At 48.2% G+C, this 18,625-nt stretch overlaps 2 protein-coding genes across 7 annotated transcripts in view; one reads left to right on the plus strand and one right to left on the minus strand.

Annotated features, from left to right (window-relative positions):
* The first annotated feature begins 8 nt into the window (after positions 1-8).
* DCAF4 (DDB1 and CUL4 associated factor 4) lies at positions 9-10,349 on the plus strand. 6 transcript variants are annotated; one of them, XR_008618700.1, is made up of 7 exons: positions 2,965-3,466; positions 4,546-4,644; positions 4,767-4,864; positions 5,827-6,000; positions 6,359-6,473; positions 8,354-8,598; positions 9,794-9,860. XR_008618700.1 is itself a non-coding variant. In XM_055088576.1 (6 exons), exons 2-6 carry the CDS (start codon positions 4,563-4,565, stop codon positions 10,008-10,010), a joined length of 816 nt encoding a protein of 271 aa, XP_054944551.1. In that variant the 5' UTR covers positions 9-1,028; positions 4,546-4,562; the 3' UTR covers positions 10,011-10,349. The 6 variants fall into 6 exon arrangements, 5 of the variants coding, with proteins under 5 accessions (XP_054944551.1, XP_054944552.1, XP_054944549.1 ...); XM_055088576.1 differs by lacking the exons at positions 2,965-3,466; positions 6,359-6,473 and adding an exon at positions 9-1,028 and having other exon boundaries at positions 9,794-10,349; XM_055088577.1 differs by lacking the exons at positions 2,965-3,466; positions 6,359-6,473 and adding an exon at positions 9-1,028 and having other exon boundaries at positions 4,549-4,644; positions 9,794-10,349.
* Positions 10,350-14,636: 4,287 nt separating this feature from the next.
* The window catches only part of ZFYVE1 (zinc finger FYVE-type containing 1), a 49,571-nt gene continuing 45,582 nt past the window's right edge, over positions 14,637-18,625 (minus strand). Inside the window, exons 9-13 of the mRNA XM_055088498.1 lie at positions 18,074-18,244; positions 17,155-17,335; positions 16,512-16,625; positions 14,689-15,027; positions 14,637-14,644 (exon numbers count right to left, since the gene is read on the minus strand). Of these exons, the coding sequence (XP_054944473.1) occupies positions 14,637-14,644; positions 14,689-15,027; positions 16,512-16,625; positions 17,155-17,335; positions 18,074-18,244 (813 nt within the window). The remainder of the gene's footprint in view (positions 14,645-14,688; positions 15,028-16,511; positions 16,626-17,154; positions 17,336-18,073; positions 18,245-18,625) is intronic.

The following is an 18,625-nucleotide window of genomic DNA, read 5'->3' on the forward strand; positions in this document are numbered from 1 at the left end:
AGGTCCCCTGCATTGAGAGCATGGAGTCTTAACCACTGGACCACCAGGGAAGTCCCTCAAAGGGTTTTAAAGCCCAAAGCACATTAGAGATCTGATTATAACTTTTATGTAAGACAAACACAAAACTGTGTGTGTTCCGTAAATTGAAAGTTTTATGTGGCTTTCATTTGGTGGGGTTTGTGGGGTGATGGGACCACCTGTTACTGTCTTGATCTTATCAGAGGGCAGAAGAGATCAAGCCTTAAAAGAGAGAAAACAAGAACCTCGCTCTCATTTCTGATCTTCAGACAATATGGCGTTTATCCATGCTTCTCTTTGTGAGGATAAAAATCCATATATATGGGCTTCCCTGGTGGCGCAGTGGTTGAGAGTCTGCCTGCCGATGCATGGGACACGGGTTCGTGCCCCGGTCCGGGAAGATCCCACATGCCGCGGAGCGGCTGGGCCCGTGAGCCATGGCCGCTGAGCCTGCGCGTCCGGAGCCTGTGCTTTGCAAAGGGAGAGGCCACAGCAGTGAGAGGCCCGCGTACCGCAAAAAAAAAAAAAAAAATCCATATATAGGCATACCTCAGAGATACGTACAGATGTAGATAGAAAAGTTACGTTTACACTATACTGTAGTCTGTTAAGTGTGCAGTAGCATTATGTTTGAAAAACAATGTACATACCTTAACTTAAAAATATTTTGTTGCTAAAAAATGCTAATCATCTGAGCCTTCAACAAGTCATAATCTTTTTGCAATAGTAACATCAAAGATCACTGATCACAGATCACCATTAACAAAATAGTAATGAAAAAGTTTGAAATATTGTGAGAATTACCAAAATGTGACACAAAGACACAAAATGAGCAAATGCCACTGGGAAAATAGCACCAGTGGACTTGTTCAACACCAGGTTGCCACATATCTTCAATTTGAAGAAAAAAAAACCTATCTGCGAGGGGCAGCAAAGGAAAGCACAGTACAAGAAATGAGTGTGGTCTATTGTGGTTTGATCAGCGGCTTGCCCTCTGGTGGTCATTTCAGGTAATCTTCAGGCTTTTGTGCACCTGATGCTTCTGCTGAAGGTCTTAAACTTGCTTCCTTTACAGAAATGACACATGGTTCAGACCTGCACTCTGCGCTTTTCCCCAAAGAGTGGTGGGAGGTTAGACTGAACTTTTTCTACACTTACCAGGTTCTTCATTGACCTGTGGCCTTTTAAAGGATTAGCTCTATGATACTGGCCCTGTAAGTGCCATACAAAGATTGAGTGTAACCTGGGTTTCAGCCATAGTAACATGGGTAAGTGCACATGGGTAAGGACTTTCTCCCCACATCCTTGCCCTACAAACGTAGAAGGAAAAGAGATTTATCTCAGAAGGAATTGAGCTGCCCAGATAGTGTTCTCATTTATAGTTTCAGCAGCCTCTATACTAGAGATATTTAACATGGGGCTTACCACCCAAGGCAACACGATACCCACACATCACACATTCAGATGGTCAAGATTGTTGCCTGATTGCTTGGCAAAGATGTACATTTTTCAGTGAGGTGTGTGTGTTCATTCCACCAGCATCTACTGGGCATCTAGAATCCCTGTGCAAGGTGCTGGAGCTGGGCACCTCAGCAGGTGGTCAGTCTTTCAGTGATGTCATTGGGGAATTGTAGGGTGCAGGGATTGGGTGGCCTTCCTGGAGGTGGTTCCCACATGGGAAGGAGGGCACGGAGCTCCCATTAGAAGAGTGAGAAGAGAGCTTGGCACATTTGGCAGCAGTAAGTGGTTTGGTATCGGTGACATCTCTGGCTAGGTAGCGCCTTGCAAAAAACCAAATCCTTGGGGCTGTGGGATGCCCCTGGAGGACTGTAGTCATGGATTCATTTCTCATATAGCAGTGAAGGTGGTAGGTTGGTGAGGGTGAGACCTCGGATGGAAGGCTGTTGCAAGACTAAAGACGGTGGTGGAGAGGGTGTGAACTGATGAGCAGGAGTGGAGGAGAGACACGAGTTTAAGAGGCTTAGGACCTAGGCCAGGGAATCTTGGTGATAGGAGAGAGTCCAAGGATGGAACGCCAGGAGAGTGGTTGTGGAGGCCAAGGAGGAGTGTATAGGTAGAAATTGTGCTGCATGGCCCGGGGTAGGACTGGAAATCCTTCATCAGATTTAGTATTAGGAGCTCACTGGAGATCTTGGGGAGAACATTTCACTGGAAAGGTGAGGGTCTGACCTGGATTTCAGTGGGTTGAAGAGTAAAAGAAAGGCAAGGAAGTGGGGATAAACACAGGCTCCTCTTGAAGCTCTGAAGGGAAAGGGAAAGGAATCAAATCAATCAGAAGACAGTCTGATAGAAAAGCAGGCAAAGGATATAAAGAGGCAGTTCACAGTAAGGGAAACCCAAATAACTATAATCAGATGTAGTTCAGAGAAATGCAAATTAAAAGGAGATATTTTATGCCCATTCAGATAAACACGATTTTTAAGGTCTGATAGTGCCAAGTTTTGGCCTAGGTGGAGAATGGGGGGAGATGCTGGTAGAAGTAAACGATACAGCCACTTCAAGTTGGAGATGCATGTACTTTACAACCCCCCAGTTCCACTCTAGGTATAGCAGTGTTTTCAAACTGTGAGTCATGACCTATCCTATAAACTGTGGCCCAGGAAATCAACTTATTGAGCAGCTTTTTTTTTTTTTAATGAAATAGGTTAGAAAATATCAGTTTCATATTTAGTAAGGGTAAATATTTTATGAAACTTGTTTCAAATATTTGTGTGTATAAAGCACACTGTGGTGAAAAATGAAATTCTTAACCACAGATGTAAGAAACTGTCTTAGAGAAGCCTCCCATACCTGGGAGTGGGAGATGAGGATAGGAAGAGAGGCTCATTTCAGCAGCAGAGGGGGAAAAAAAAGTGAAAACCATCTCAGTGCCCATCAGCAGGAGACTGGATAAATAAATTGTGGTCTCTTCATAACAAAGGAATGCTCTGCGGTGAAAACAGATGAACTGGAGTTACAAACATGAATACAGTTGCATCTAGGAGACAATGCAGATTGAGCTGTTATAGAAGATTCTGTGTGATGCCATTTACGTGCGTTTTAAAATCAAACACATAAATGTGTTCTTTATATTGTTCATGGACAAATGTTGTGTAGTGGAAATATTAAGGCCTAGAACTCAGACCAGTTTTAGAATAGCGATTCTCTCTGGGTGGAGGAGAGTTAAAAGGGGGCCTTTAACTGTATCTGTGACATTTTCTTCCTTTTAAAAAATCTGAAACAGAATATGGAAAATGTAAACATGTTAAATGTGGATGGTGGGTATTATTATACCTTTTTGAAGGGTACAGCAGCCCATTCTCCTCCCAGAGGAGCTTGTACTTGGCTGTCCTTAACGGCTTTTCCAGGCTGTGCCTCATGGGAATTGCAGAGACTCCAGGCTGTGCCACCCTGCTCCCAACGTCATTGTTTGTCAGTAGTCATCCAGGTACAAGGGGTCCTTTTCCTTTGGATAAGGAGGTGCTAAGGGACATCTTTGTCCTCTGCCTCCCGGGAGCTGCAGCCAACAGCAGCATAAGCTCCGTGGTGATGGCTTGGACAGGAGGGGTGGGAACCACGGGCTGGTGAGCCCAAGTTGGAGCTCGCAGGGTGGGGACAGTCTGCAGAGCACCTGGGAGGATTTCTTAAACCTGACCCAGGATTTGTACTAGAAGCACGTGCATCTTCACTTATCCCCTTTTTGGGTCATTTCAGCAGCCGGAACAGTTAAAAGTGTGTGTAACCAGTATAAGAGATGAAAATATTTATTGGGGCTGCCTATACAGATCGCCCAGAGAGCATCTGTTAAGCTCTTACTGTATGGCAGGTTCTGTCAGGGATACTTACATTCTGTTTGGCTGAAGGCAGTCCATCTGCCTGGCAGCATTCTGGATATTAAGTTTTCAGTCTTTCAGAGAATTAGGATCAATTAGAGAAGGATCAGGCCTCTAAGAGTGCAGGCTTCAGGCAGACCTGGCGCGAATCCCAGCTGTGCCCCTTACCAGTTTGAACAGATCACTTAAACTCTCTAAAGTAAACACCTGCCCCCTCAGGTTACATGGAGGATTAAATGATTTAACGCGCACTTACCCTGGTGCCTGGCATTTCATCATACGGCAAGCTTATGAGGTGGGAGTATATATTATCACCATTTTACAGATGAGGAGACCGAGGCAAAAAGAGGTTCGGAATTTCCCTTACAAAACGAAGAGATGGTGTGAGAAGTCAGGATAGTGGTTCCCTTTAAGGGGGAGTGAGGAGGGTAGTAATTGGGAGGGGACAGGAAGGGTACCAGGGTACTAGAATGTTCTATTTCTTAACCTGGGTAGTGGTTACATAGCTGTACTTTACATAGTATACATTAAAGTGTATACTATGATTTGTACCCTTTATGTTTTATCAATTTAAAGAAATTATTTTTGAAAAAAGTTTGAGACCACATAGCGGGAATTGAAGCCCTCCTATCTGACACCATACTGCCTCCCTGATAGCTGTTTAGTCTTTCTAACACTACTGTTGTCCCCTCAGCAGGAGACCGGCCTGGCATGCTCTGCAGTTTCCGGATCCCCGGGGCCTGGTCCTGTGCGTGGTCCCTGAACATCCAGGCAAATAACTGCTTTAGTACAGGTGAGCTATGGCTGCCTCCCCAGGTGCCCAGGGTAAAGGATTTCACAGACTCTAAACCCCTGTCCACAGTCCCTCTCCCCAGACCTCGAGTGACACTGTCCGCCCATCTCCGTCTCTGTCAGGCTTGTCTCGGCGAGTCCTGGTGACCAGCGTGGTGACGGGACACCGGCAGTCATTTGGGACCAGCAGTGACGTCTTGGCCCAGCAGTTTGCTATTATGGTTGGTTGGATTGGGAAGGGCCTGATAACAAAGTTTCCCAAGAGTGGACATTTTGCTGGATTGGAATGGGATTCCCCTGTGTGGAATCTAGTCCTCCTCCCTCTTTTACAGGGAGAATGAGGGCACCAGAAGTGATTAACAGGTTACTTGGTGAATAAGTCAGCGCTGAATGAAATTTGGCTGATCCAGAAGGGCGTGGCTCAGCTGCCTTTAAACAACTTACGAATCGTTAGCAATTCTTAAGTACTTGGATTAGCCAGCAGGACAGTAAAATGTTTTAATGTATAAATTAAGTATGTCCCAATTCATAACAGTTTTATCTGCAGCTGTCAAGTTACACATTTTATAAATTTAAAAATCAAAATTCTAGTCACTACTATGTTTCAAAGACTTGACCTGTAGAAAATGCCACCTTTCTTTAAAAGTGTGGAAGATGTGCCAACCTGCTTTGGGCAATAAGCACAGACTTCATTATTCAGGTTTCTTCAGTCATCTTCCCACTCAGTTTGGGACCCCATGCCTTACCTGGATTTCTAATCTCTCTTACTCCACTCTCATCACCCAGCTTCTCACTAACGACCTGGGAGGAGTGAGGGCACACCCTCACTTCACAGGGAGGGGTTCAGGGTGAGGCCTTAGGGGCCAGTTGCAGCCAGCAGGGGGGACACTGGAGGGACACATGGTGTCCAGTTCTCACTTCACAGGGAGGGGTTCAGGGTGAGGCCTTAGGGGCCAGTTGCAGCCAGCAGGGGGACACTGGAGGGACACATGGTGTCCAGTTCTTGACCCTTTGATAAGGAACCCTTCCATCTCCACTGAGGCTCAAACCCTAACCAACCTGCTCCATGCATACCTCTGACCTCTAGGGGCTGGGATAGGGGAGGGGAGGCAGGGGTGTATTCTGGAGGGCACACCCCTCCCAGCCTTGGGAGGGAGGTACTGAGCAGGCCCCCTTTCCGCAGGCTCCTTTGCTGTTTAATGGCTGTCGTTCTGGCGAAATCTTTGCCATTGATCTGCGTTGTCCAAATCAGGGCAAGGGCTGGAAAGCCACCCGCCTGTTCCACGACTCGGCAGTTACCTCTGTGCAAATCCTGCAAGAAGAGCAATGCCTGATGGCATCTGACATGGCTGGAACGGTACGGGTACCACTGACTTTCTCCAGCCGCTGGAGCTGGCTCTGGGTGGGGGGAGGGGCTCTGCAGGAGAGACCCTGACGTCAGACAGCGGCAGGGGAAAGGCATCTGGAGACCAGGTGAGTTGTGAGTTGTGCAGGGCAGCTGCCGTGCTGCCCGCTGGGAGCCCAATCTGGTCTAAACAGATTGGTGAAACTGGTCATGGTGCTTTTGATGGACTCTGTGGCTCGGGGGTTTGAGACATATTTTCTAACTTGAAGAGGTCTTTGGAGACCACCTCGCCCTCTCTGGCTTCGTGCCTGGGCTTCACCAGTGTACCTGTTGGACCCTCCCTAACCGCCCCTTGGGCTTCTTCCCACAGATCAAGCTGTGGGACCTGAGGACCACTAAGTGTATTAGGCAGTACGAAGGGCACGTGAACGAGTATGCCCACCTGCCCCTGCACGTGCATGAGGAAGAAGGAATCGTGGTGGCAGGTACCTGGGGAGGAGGAGATCCATCCCATCAAACACCGTCCCTTAGGAGTGCCAGCAACTTAAGCAGATAAGGGAGAAATTACTCTAAAACAAAACTGAATAAAGGGGATTTTGGACAGTTGGGGTCAGGGAGTTAAGATGGGGTGTAGAGTTGGACATTAATAAGCAACAGTTTAAACACTCAACAGGTGGATAGCCCTGTATCCCCATGTGACTGGGCAAATGTCACTTCAGTTACAGGTGAGTGAGGAGCAATAAAACAGTGGCTTAGGAGACCTGGGTGTGGAGTTTAAGCCTGTTCACCAGGTCAGCATTCAGTGTGACCCTCAATCCCATCGTGCAGCTGTCCTGAAAAGCTTGGTTTCCCTGTTCTTTGTGCTCCCGTTTCCACCAGAGGATGCTAAGAAAAGAGATGGAGGTCATTGTAAAGGAACCTGGTTCCTTTAACACCACTGCTTGAACCCATGATTTGTAGAATAGAAGCAGGGCTTTCTAGCACCAAACCCCCTTGAAATGAGTTAAGTTGATCACAGATTATATGATTTGGAAGTTTGACAAACGAAATAGTAGGCCCTTGGCATTAAGGAATATGTTTCCAGTCTTCACAGATGTCAAATGTTCTAATATTCCTACGGAAAGTATTTATTTGCTATGAAACTTTCTGTGGCTAAGAAGGATCACTTTGCTAGAACTTTCTTAGACTTATTTACTACTGTCACCACCACCAGCAATTAGCTTCCTTAAGTCTGTTTTCCACAAATTTTCATCTCCAGAGAGTTTCTGTGTTCTGGACAGTAGAAAAGATACGAGCCTTGTTGAGAGGCAGATGTGGGGAGTGGGCTGGCTGCAGTAATCCTTGAATTGTACAACCTGAATGAACCACACCTAAGGTCATAGAGTCAACTCAGATGGTCAAAAGCACACTAAAATCCGTGACGCCTAAGGTCTGCCCTTCTCCCCCTAAAGATCTCCAGTAGCACATATTGCCTATCTGAGCTGCTATAACCAGTGGTGTCAGGTGTCAGATTCCTCTCAATTATGAACCCTGAAAGACTATGAAGTCTTATGAACTGAACCATTAAACCAGAAAATGCTCTGGGAGAGTTGTCACCTGATTTGTCCCCAGAATGTCATGAAGTTATGAGATCTTCCTGGTTACTCTCTCATAAAAAGGAAATCAGCTGCATGTCATCGAGAACAGGTGGCCTGGGCTCCTTCTTGAATAGCCCTTGTCACCAAGAAAAGCAGAATGGGCCACCTGATAACCAAGATGCCCCGTGAACACCCCAGGGTGTCACAGCCAGCCAGTGCATCTTGTCACTTTGAACACCTGCAGTCAGTGGTTCTAGAGCACCAGGGCGACCTGTAACTTTAATTTTCTTTTTCTTATTCATTCATTCATTCATTCATTTATTTATTTATGGCTGCGTTGGGTCTTCGTTGCTGTGCACGGGCTTTCTCTTGTTGCGGTGAGCGGGGGCTACTCTTCATTGCGGCGTGTGGGCTTCTCATTGCGGTGGCTTCTGTTGTTGCGGAGCACGGGCTCTAGGCGCGCGGGCTTCAGTAGTTGTAGCAGGCTCAGTAGTTGTGGCGCATGGGCTTAGCTGCTCCATGGCATGTGGGATCTTCCTGGACCAGGGCTTGAACCCGTGTCCCCTGCATTGGCAGGTGGATTCTTAACCACTGCACCACCAGGGAAGTCCTGTAACTTTAATTTTCAAAAGGGACATCTTATCAGTAGAAATAATTTCCATTTGTGAGTTTGTTTGGCTCAAGTGAAATCACCTTTAGCCCTTAGGAATCATAGAAGCCAGGGCCACAGGTACACAGGCTCTCTGCATTCTCTCACTAATTTGCTGCGTGTCTTCCCTCTTTCTTAGTGGGCCAGGACTGCTACACGAGAATCTGGAGCCTCCATGATGCCCAGCTGCTCAGAACCATACCCTCCCCACACCCCACTTCCAAGGCCGACATTCCCAGTGTGGCCTTCTCTTCTCGGCTTGGGGGCTTCCGGGGAGCGCCAGGGCTGCTCATGGCCATCCGGCAGGACCTTTACTGCTTCTCCTACAGCTAATTCTGCAGGTTGCAGCCTGGAGGGACGTGGATGTGACTCAGGGGAGCATAGGTAGCCATATTTTTGCCACAATTGCCATTTTCAGTGAGGGCATTTCAAATGGATGCTCTTGTGTATGCGTATCCCATCCATCCAGCTGCTGGGGAAAAGGTGCTATATTTTATGTGGAGACACTTCAGTTAAGTTATTTCAGTTAAGTTGTGGGTTCAAGAAGCTTAAAAGTCCTTTTCATAAAAGGTACCTATTTCCTTTTCTTGTTAAATTCCTTAGAATAGTTCCTCTACCTTTTTTTTTTTTTTTAAAACAAAAAACTTTTTCTAAGGGCTGAAGATTGACAACTAAAGCTGCTGCTTTCACCAAAAGCCCTTTCGAGAAGCCTAATGATGAGACTGGGTGAGACTGTTGACAGTCAGTGCCTGGGTCCCAGAAAGACATGCATCTATACTTGAGAAAGCCAGCTGGAGAGAAGGGGGAGTCATTTCTCTGAGTCTCTAGAGATTTTACGGCTGAGTTGGGAATCATTAAACTAGCCTTCTCAAACTCACTCGATAACCAGTGTCAGATCTCTGGGATTCTCATTCATTACCATGTATAGGCATTGTAAGGAAAGGTGGATCCTTTTAGATGCTAGACAGGCCTTAGCATGCATATGTTGAAGTACCTTCCAGAATGTTAGGTACAGCAGCTCCTGTTTCTATCATGGTGACTTGAATGTCAGAATCAAGGGCCCCATCTCAAAGAAAATTGGCTTTGACTTTTTGTAATCTAGGAGAAGCAGTTTGTGAGATGTTTATACAACGTGTTAATACAAAGAGCCTTTTTACCAAACAATAAACTAGAAAGTAGAAAGAACCAGAACATGGCATGTTGCTTCTGTTAATGGTTTAGAAGATCATGATGCTTGGCTGCCGTAGCATCAAACCAACTACAGTAACATATGCTCAAACCCTGTGTGAGGAAGAAACTGAGACCAGTTTTAATGGCTTTGCTGGAAAGCTTCCACTTGCTCCTGGGCCCCAAGAAGCTATGGACTACCTCGGCAGGCTCCCTGGCCCAGGGTGGGTTCAGCCTATGGGATGTAGCGGCAGGAAAGCAGAGGGCAGAAGATTGAGCGATTGTTAGTTCCCTGGCTCCCCTTCTGCTGGGGTGTGGTGGGCTGTGGCTGTGTTCCTCTACCCAAGTCTACAGCTTCTGCTGGAACACAGCTCTCTGGATTCCAGTAACTTCTCTCCATTTGTCCCTTCAGGCCTACAGCTGATAATTGCATCTCACTGTTGCTAGCCCAGGATGCTTCACCAATTAAACTCTCTTCGGTTACCCCCTTGAGTGTTACGCATCTGTGTCCTGCCAGAACCCTACTACAACTTAATGTACAGAGAGAGAAATCCAAAAAACATGAGAGTATCAGATTGGTCATCTGGTGGATGAGCAATATGTTACAACAAATATTTTTAGTGCCTTAGGTTTTATAAATAACTTTCCTCCATTGTAGCTGACTTGATCCTTAAAACAACATATGAAGGAGGTAGGACAGTAGTAATAATATAAAAATTATTAGCATCATTTTCTGGGCACAGAGAAATTGAATGACTTGCCTCAGAATGCAGACCTGTTAAGTGGAGAGCTGGGACTTGGAACCAGAAGAGATCACGTTCTCTACTTTCCATACTTCTCCATTTGCTGGCAATACTTGTGTATCACACACAGCTAGTGCTAAGGAGAAATCACAAAGTGGCGTGGTGCAAGTGTAAACATGCAGTACTAACATTTCATATTTAATTGCTAAGTAAATGAATTTTTCTGGCACTCATCAAAGACTAAGAAGCTTGCCAGTTACCAAATTTCTTAGGTGTTTGTTTAATCTTTGAGACATCGCCCCTGTATCTTTACAGCCTTGGCATACCGACCTGCACATAGGTCCCAGGAAATAGCTGTGTGATTGAAGGGTCCTGGTGACTGCAGTCACAGCAGGGTCTTTTGGATTAATTTTGGTGACATGCCCCTCCCCAAGAGCACAAAAAAGCGTAAGTGCTGAGCCATGACCCTAATATCACTTGTACTTTTGCCCCTAAAGTTGAAAGTTCTCACAACATACTAGTTTGTTCATTACATGATCTGCTCTTTAGAGTCACTGGTATTACACCTCTGGTGAAGAGCCTTTGCCACTATTCTGTACTATTTCAATGGACCTGTGGCTATTCAGTCCAACTTTGATCTCTCATAGACAGTGGAGACAACTGACTACTCAGGATACCTGGTGAGTTCTGACGTGTGGGGCTCTATCCCCATAGACCTTCCTAACTCATCAGCTGTGCCATAGCCCAGATTTCTTGCTAGGTAAATACAGTTGTCAAAGAATTAGTTTTATGTTTCCCTTAGGCTTTTAAAAAAAGGAGGTGGGGGACATCTTCAAAATCTGTTCTTTATCTTTAGTGAGCAGTCACTGCTCCTAACATTTGGTCTAGAGCAACGGTCCCCAACCTTTTTGGCACCAGGGACCGGTTTTGCGGAAGAGTTTTTCCACGGACCAGGGTGGGGGGCAGGGCGGGGGAACAACAGCAGATGAAGCTTCGGTCGCCTCCTGCTGTGCAGCCCAGTTCCAAACAGGCCACCGACCAATATGGGTCTGCGGCCCGGGGGTTGGGGATCCCTGGTCTAGAGTATATGAGAAGTGGTTAAACTCAACTGAGAAGCTGATTAAGCATTTTGGTATGTTTGCTTTTTAGTGTCCCAAAGATTAGTATGTTACACAGTCTGGAAGCATTTTTCACTTGCAGGTCTGTTAGGGCATTGCACCATTCCCCAGGTGACAGTGAAAGGTAGCGAATGAGCAGGGAGTGGTGGCAGCAGCACTGAGCTCCAGTAAACCCTTTGCTGTTTGCTTGCTTGTAGCCTTCTAAACAGATGAGAACAGTGGCACAAACTGGTTACCAGAAATGTCCACAGATCAACACTCGGTGTGTCCCCCAACAAGGGCACCCAGAGACCAAGTTAGCCCCACTTACCTGTCAGCCCTCGATCTGCCCTGGTCTAAATCTTCCATGTAGCCACCTCTGAAAACAACTGCAGGCTAAACTCAGTTTCTTCTTCCTTTTCTCCATTCATGTAGTTAGTAAAACCTTTCCTTTTGTTTTTATTTTCTTCGGCCGCGCCACGCTGCCTGTGGGATCTTAGTTCCCCAACCAGGGATTGAACCTGGGCCGTTGCCAGTGAAAGCAGAGTCCTAACCAGTGGACCTCCAGGGAATTCCCTGGGCCCACTCCTTTAAGAAGTAAGTCTGCCTCTCCAGGCCACCCACCACATGGCCACTGCCACGGGAATGCCCTTCCCGAAGATCCCTGCACTCAACGCCTTCTTGTACCTCGGAATAAAATGTGCGGCATCTTGAGATTTGATCACATGTGCCTCACCCTGTTGCCCCTTCTCCACCTCCCACCTGGTGCTCTCAGGATACACGTTACAAGTCCCTCCGTCATCTGGGCCTCGGCTCAAGCTGTCCTCCACTCCTTTCATCTGCTGAGTCTCAGCTTCACAGAAACCTCGAGGAAGCTTAGTTTCCCCAGCACTTGCCACATCTAGACACTTAGTATGTTGAATGAACAATTTTTGCCAGCATTATTCTCTTTTAATTCTTAGAACCCTACGAAGCACGTGAAGGTCACTCCTATATACCAAAGAAAAAAACTGAGAATAAAGCAATTTGTCCAAGGTCTCCTGCTAATAAGTAGCAGAGCCAACGGGGTCTCCTGCTCAAGAAATCTATTAGGCACCATGTGTTGGAGGGAATGGAATTTTTACTTTTCCTCTGGAAGTTTAAGTTCTCCTTAAGATAATTTTCCGGGACTTCCCTTGTGGTGCAGTGGTTAAGAATCCACCTGCCAACGCAGGGGACACGGGTTCAAGCCCTGGTCCGGGAAGATCCCACATGCTGCGGAGCAACTAAACCCATGTGCCACAACTACTAAGCCTGTACTCTACAGCCCATGAGCCACAGCTACTGCGCCCGTGTGCCACAACTACTGAAGCCCGCACGCCTAGAGCCCGTGCTCCGCAATGAGAAGCCTGTGTACCGCAACGAAGAGTAGCCCCCGCTCGCCGCAAGTAGAGAAAGCCCGTGAGCAGCAACAAAGACCCAACGCAGCCAAAAATAATTTTTTTAAAAAAGGAAAAGAAAAAGATGAACCCTGGGTATGTAGGGCAAGAAAAAGAGAACCTTGGGTTATTTTGACACTGGGTTACCTTCCTTTCCCCTACCGGTCTGATTAGTGTAAGGAAGAGAGTTCGGGAGACTTGTCTGCATCCTCCCTATGTGGTCCAGCAGACTCCCACGCTCAGGGGTGCCCCTGAATGACAGAACAGTAGACGGTGGATAGCGGTTGTTCAACAGGAGCTGAACAGACAAAGCAAGGCGGGGCAGAGGAACAAAGAGCGACAGATACAGAGGGAGAAAAGTCTTTTCCCAGTGTTTCCATAGGTCACTAGTAACACCTACTCTCTTCTGTGATAGAGGATTTGCCGGGGAATAAACTGAGGTATTTACAGGTAAAATATACCTCTCACTTGGCTTCTGCTCTAAAAGCCACCAGCTACTTTCTTATCAACTAGAAAGAGGCAGGTATACGGATAAAGTTAAAGGAAAGAAGCAGCACAGTCCATGTTCCGCAGGAAGATTACTTTATAACGGCGAATTTAATAATACACAGTACTAGAGCAGGGCCTCGGTCATAGGCCATAGGAGGCAGTAAGGAAGCAGGTCTGAGAGGGACCAACACATTCCAGGGCTCACATCACAGTAACACTCACGCCAAGAATGACCGCCACGCACCTCCGTGAAGCTCGGCCCGCCCACCAGTTCAGTCAAGAACTATGTCACTTTTAATTCATTTTTGGCCACTGACGATAAAATCCACCATGATGACAGGATTTCAGCACAACAGTCTCTTTCCAGTCACGATAGAAATGGATGTCCCAGCTCTTGAGAAACAAAGTTCATCTGACTTCTCTTGCCAGGACTGGAAAGAGAATTTTTTCATTCTTAATGGTCTGTTGAAATATTTATATATACTTTAAAAAAAACCCACTAACAGTCCATTCTGTGCTCTGTTTCCCTGGAAGATTTCTCATGATCACCCCTCCAATAGCTAGAGGGGTCGTGTGTCTGGGAATAAAGAATTAAGACACTTCAAAACAAGCAAAAACCCTAGTGCAACACTCAGTAGATGGTGGGCTCAAGGGGGTTGGTAGGGGAGGGAAGCAGGTGCTCTATTTCTGGGCAGGGAAAGCCAAGTGGTCGCATAGACGGAAGCATCAACAAGCAGGAAACACTGCTGGGGAAGGCCTATCTCCTTCCGTGTTCCCCCTGTATGAGGGCCATCGTGTCACCTGCACTTGGACTTCTGAGGTCTGAGGACCATACCCCCCACCTGCCACCCATCCGTGACCTGCATGCTAAGCTGGGTGGTCTGACCACAACAGGCCTAGGCAAGGAATTGGGATCCGACTCTGGAGGGCCGAGGGAGATCTCCACAGGCTATCCCAAATGAGAAGTACCCGGGAAGCTCACTTGCCCCGGCAACTGAGGGGCATGAAGGCTTCGAAGGCTCGGAGAGAAGCAGCAAAAGGTGCCTAGCAATGCAGTGGCCTTGGACATGGCTCGGTTTTGTGGGGAAGACCTGCTGCCACTGCCACCTGATTCTGTGCTGGGGACAGACTGCAGGTCTTCACAGCCAGCAGCATTCCTTTCATATGTATATAGTGTGTGTGTTCATATGTATATAGTGTGTGTGTGTGTGTGTGTATGTGTGTGTGTGTGTATGTGTGTGTGTGTGAGATTCAGGTTCGTTCCCCTTCGCTATAAGCTGCTCGGTCCCCTGCCCTGAGGGGTTCGTGCCTTCAGGCCTGCCACCAGGCTCACCCTGGCTCGCCATCTGTCCTACCCCCCACCGTGGGAAGGTGGCCTCAGGATGAGCAGAGAGGACACATACCACAACAGGTGACCAGGAGGAGGGCCTACCTCAGCGAGATTTCATTTCTAGCCCTGAGAACCTAAGGAATTGTGAAGGACTCGGAGAGGGAGCTGGGGTTAAAGGTCACCAGGCTTTTTATTGCAGTTAAAGCAGACTCGGACAGGATGGTCCCAGCCTCGAGAGGGGACAGCCCGGCGGTCATGGGAGATTTTGTCAAAAGTTTTTTCTGCATCTATTGAGATGATCATATGGGTTTTATTCTTCAATTTTGGGGACTGGCAATAAAGGCCACCAGCCTTTTTATTGCAGTTAAAGCAGACTCGGACAGGATGGTCCCAGCCTCGAGAGGGGACAGCCCGGCGGTCATGGGAACACTCGTCACAGAAGCCCTGTCCGCAGGCCCGGCAGTGGTGCTTGGAAAGCTTGACGCTGAACTCCTTCCGGCAGTTGTGGCAGTGCAGGATCTCATGGTCTGGTACCCAGTACGCCGGCCTGGCCGCATCCTTCACCAGACCTGCATCACGGAAGGAACCATGGCAGGCGGCACTCGTGGCTCCCATCACCCCGAGTCCCAAGAGGCAAGAAGCCATCCGCAGACACTTCACTGGCTCTCGGTCTAACTGCACACAGATCACCCCCTTCCACCCCGGTCTCCTTCACCGCCTACCACCCAGGTCAGGATCTCTGGGGCTGGGACCTAGGCGCTGACATCTGTGTATCTTTTAAGCTCTCCAAGTGAGCCTAAAGTGGGGCTGAGTTAAGAACCAATGGAGTAACAATAAAGAAGTTTGGGCTTTGGAGTCAGGACATACCTTCATCCCAGTTCCACTGAGCCTGAGTCAGTTAGTAGCTGTGGGATTAAGAAGTTCCTTAAATTCTCAGGGCCTTAGTTTACCCTTCTTTAACAACACACCTTCAAAAGTGGTTACAGGATTACAAGAAATATTGTGTCTGATGCACTGGGACCCAATGGCCAGTGAGTGCTCAGCAGGTGAGCGCCTGTGAGCACAGTTGGTGGACTCTGTGCCAAGGGCAGCCCCTGCCTCTCCCAGTTACCCCTGAGAGCAGATGCAACCTGAGCATCAAGCCTCGACAAATCCATCTATTCCCACACCCTTAAGTCAAAAACTCATCATCAGCTCATTCTGTGAGCCACAGTGATTAAATCTGATCCAAGCACTTTTCATCACACACACCCAGGAACCCTCGGTCTCTCCCCTCCAATGGGCTTAAATACCCCAGGCCCGGCCAGCCCTGCCTAAGCCCTCCACACGCTGGCGGCGCTTCCCTTCCTCCCCCTCTTCCCATCCTGGTTAACCAGAGGTGAGTGGCTGTCTTAAACCTTAATAACAGCTTGGCTGGTGTGGTGGATTAAAGACAGCCACAAATTCTCTGATAACCTGCCCCCTCCCTCAAATCTAGGCAGGCTCTGTGACTACAGCAGAATGTAGTAGAAGAGCTAGTTTCTAGGCCCAGGGCTGTCTCTGAGAGTCCTGAGCCACCATGTAAGAAGCCCACTACCACTGGAGAAACCACGTGGAGAGGCCTGGAGAATGTGGGGAATGACGGGGGGAGTTCCCCTGAGCCCAGCCTTTGCGGCATCCCTGCCAGGCTACCCAGCATGTAAGTGAGGTTGGCTTGGCCCCTCGAGACCAGTCCAGCTACCAAACTGGAAAATCAAGCAGTAATTCTAGTCAATGCCACTTGGAGCAAAATAATTGCCCGTCCTGTGAGACATGATAAAATGCGGGTTGTTTTAAGCCTTTACATTTTCAGGTAGTTTGTTATGCAGCAATAAATGATATAAGAGGATGGCCTCCAAGAATAAACATGAAACCACCAAGGTATTCAGCAAAAGCAAATGTAAATTTTCAGTCACCTCCTTGCTGCCCAACTCAATCTAGGTCAGTAAGACTTTTGACAAAACGACAGCCCAAGGCACTAAGAAAGCCCTCATCCCACGTACACTGCACCCAAGAGAGGCACTGCCAGGCCCACCTAGTGGTATGTCAATGGCTGTCACCACGGCTCCCAAAGTGTTCTGCACGGCCTCGCCCACCTTCCGAGCAATCAGCGTCCCGCCTTCATCGTCTGCCTGTGCCTCAGTAACATCTGCAGACAATGATGAAGGAAAAGCTGTTATCTCTTAGTCATTTCCCAAATGGAAAACTCAGGGGCAAGAGCAGAGCATTCTGGATGCTTTTCCCAGGGTACCACTGTGCTGTCCTGCAAGGATGGCAAGGGTCTGGGCTGTGGGCACCAACACTGCAGCCGGTGAGATCTGTTAGTCCTTTACCTCAACCCTCTGGGGCTATTTTATAACCTTCCTTTACAGTGAGCCAGAAGGGTTCAAGGAGCATGACCTAGAACCTCCTCCAGGGAGAAGACTCAGTCTAAAGCCTGCGGTAAACACAGGACAGGTTTAACACGCCCCCTCCCCCCAGCCCCATAAGGAAGAGCACCCCAGGACCCTGTTAACAAAGAGCTTAGAGGATGACTGGGCAAGACCGGGGAGCAACTACTCTCAGAAGAGTGATGTGGTGAGGAACAGGGTTAGGCAGGTGGGAGTCCCGTTCCCAACACCCAGTGCCAAGGAGAGAGGTTTCCCCTCCACCCTTACAGTTCCCAGGCCCCACGTTACCTAACTGGGAATTCCTGGCTTCATAGCAGTTGTCACACACCCGCACGGGCGCAGGGCCCCAGCCCCGCTCTGGCACTGGCCGGGTCTTGGATGAACAGCTGTCACAGAAGCCCTCCCCACAGGCCCGGCAGTGATGCTTGGTGTCGTTATCTTTAAAGGATGTAGCGCACTTGTTGCAGCTCTGTTCCAAGCCCAAAACAGAGAGGCAGGTAACATTCATGTCTGCTCAGCTGAGAAAGTCAACCCGGGGGAGATGCCCAGGACCATCTGGGAATGGCAGGACCCCGATGATCCCAAAGGACGGGACCTAAGATCTCCAGCCACGTGAAAATGCCCCTACTGAAGCACAGCTGTGATTAACATTTTCTTCCAAGAAGTGCCTGGAAAGGTACCAAATCCATCTGGCTGAGTCACAGGGTTCCAGAAGGGACTACACCAATTCCAGCTAAGAGAGCAATGAGGATTCACTGCTTTCACGGCTTCTCAAAAGAGCCTCTGGGAAGCTGATGAGGAATGGGTTTCCTGTCATAAGTGCTTGGGCCAAAGCTGGGTGCTCCCTTGCTGTAGGTGCCATGAGGTTTATGTCTCAAGCTGAGGATGACCCTAAATGACCTCTAAAGGCCCCTTTTCCTCCAGATTCTATATGTATGACCTCAGACATCTGACCAATAATAACTGGCCCTTGCAGGGAAAGAAACTAAAATCCACCGCAAGGAAAATACTTGCAAAATAACAAAGGGAAATCAGTGGGCAAAGAGGACGTTGGCTGCCTCAACATACCCCACCCTTTCCAACACTCTGAGAGCTAATCCGAGAGAGAAATTCAGAGCCTCCCTCACAGAGCAAGCTTAGGACAGGGCAAAGCAGCACAAGCAGAATGGGCCGTGCCAGGGATGCAGGGCATCCTGCCACACCATACCAGGATCTGGGAGTTGGGCCTCCAGTAGGCAGGGGCGATCTGGTCTGTCAGCCAGGATGTCACAGCCTTGGTGGGCCCAAGGCTAAGCTCAGACACCGACTGAGCCATGAAGTTCATCCCATCCAAGAGGCGCTGGGCAGCATTGTTGTTGTCCTTCAGAAATCCATCAGTCTGAAATGAAAATGCAGGCTCCCATCATGCTCTGAGTGAAGGGAGTAAAAGGAAGGAGAGAGAGGAGTCTCAAACAAGTTATACACTCATCACAGCCAACTGAGAACCACAAACTCCCTGGCAGAGAAGAACGGGGACAGGCCAGGAATCCCTCTGGCTTCTAGACAATATCACACCCATGAGTCATTGCTGATATTATTCTTCTCTTCAAGGTGACCATAAGACTTGGTGCACAACTGTTCAATTCAGAACTTACTTTGCCTGTAAGTGAGATACATAACCCAGGAAATACTTACGTAAAGAGGACACCTCGGGGGCTTCCCTGGTGGCACGGTGGTTGGGAGTCCACCTGCCAATGCAGGGGACACGGGTTCGTGCCCC

The sequence above is a fragment of the Physeter macrocephalus genome, chromosome 11 (genome assembly GCF_002837175.3).
Source record: "Physeter macrocephalus isolate SW-GA chromosome 11, ASM283717v5, whole genome shotgun sequence".
Taxonomy (NCBI): Eukaryota; Metazoa; Chordata; class Mammalia; order Artiodactyla; family Physeteridae; genus Physeter; species Physeter macrocephalus.

Bases quoted from the DNA above. Each gene is read 5' to 3' on its own strand.
- DCAF4 (XM_055088574.1), top strand. From the start codon at position 3,397: ATGGGAATTGCAGAGACTCCAGGCTGTGCCACCCTGCTCCCAACGTCA. The intron at 3,467-4,545 runs GTACAAGGGGTC...TTGTCCCCTCAG, and splicing joins GTTTGTCAGTAGTCATCCAG to CAGGAGACCGGCCTGGCATG. The intron at 6,001-8,353 runs GTACGGGTACCA...CCTCTTTCTTAG, and splicing joins CATCTGACATGGCTGGAACG to TGGGCCAGGACTGCTACACG.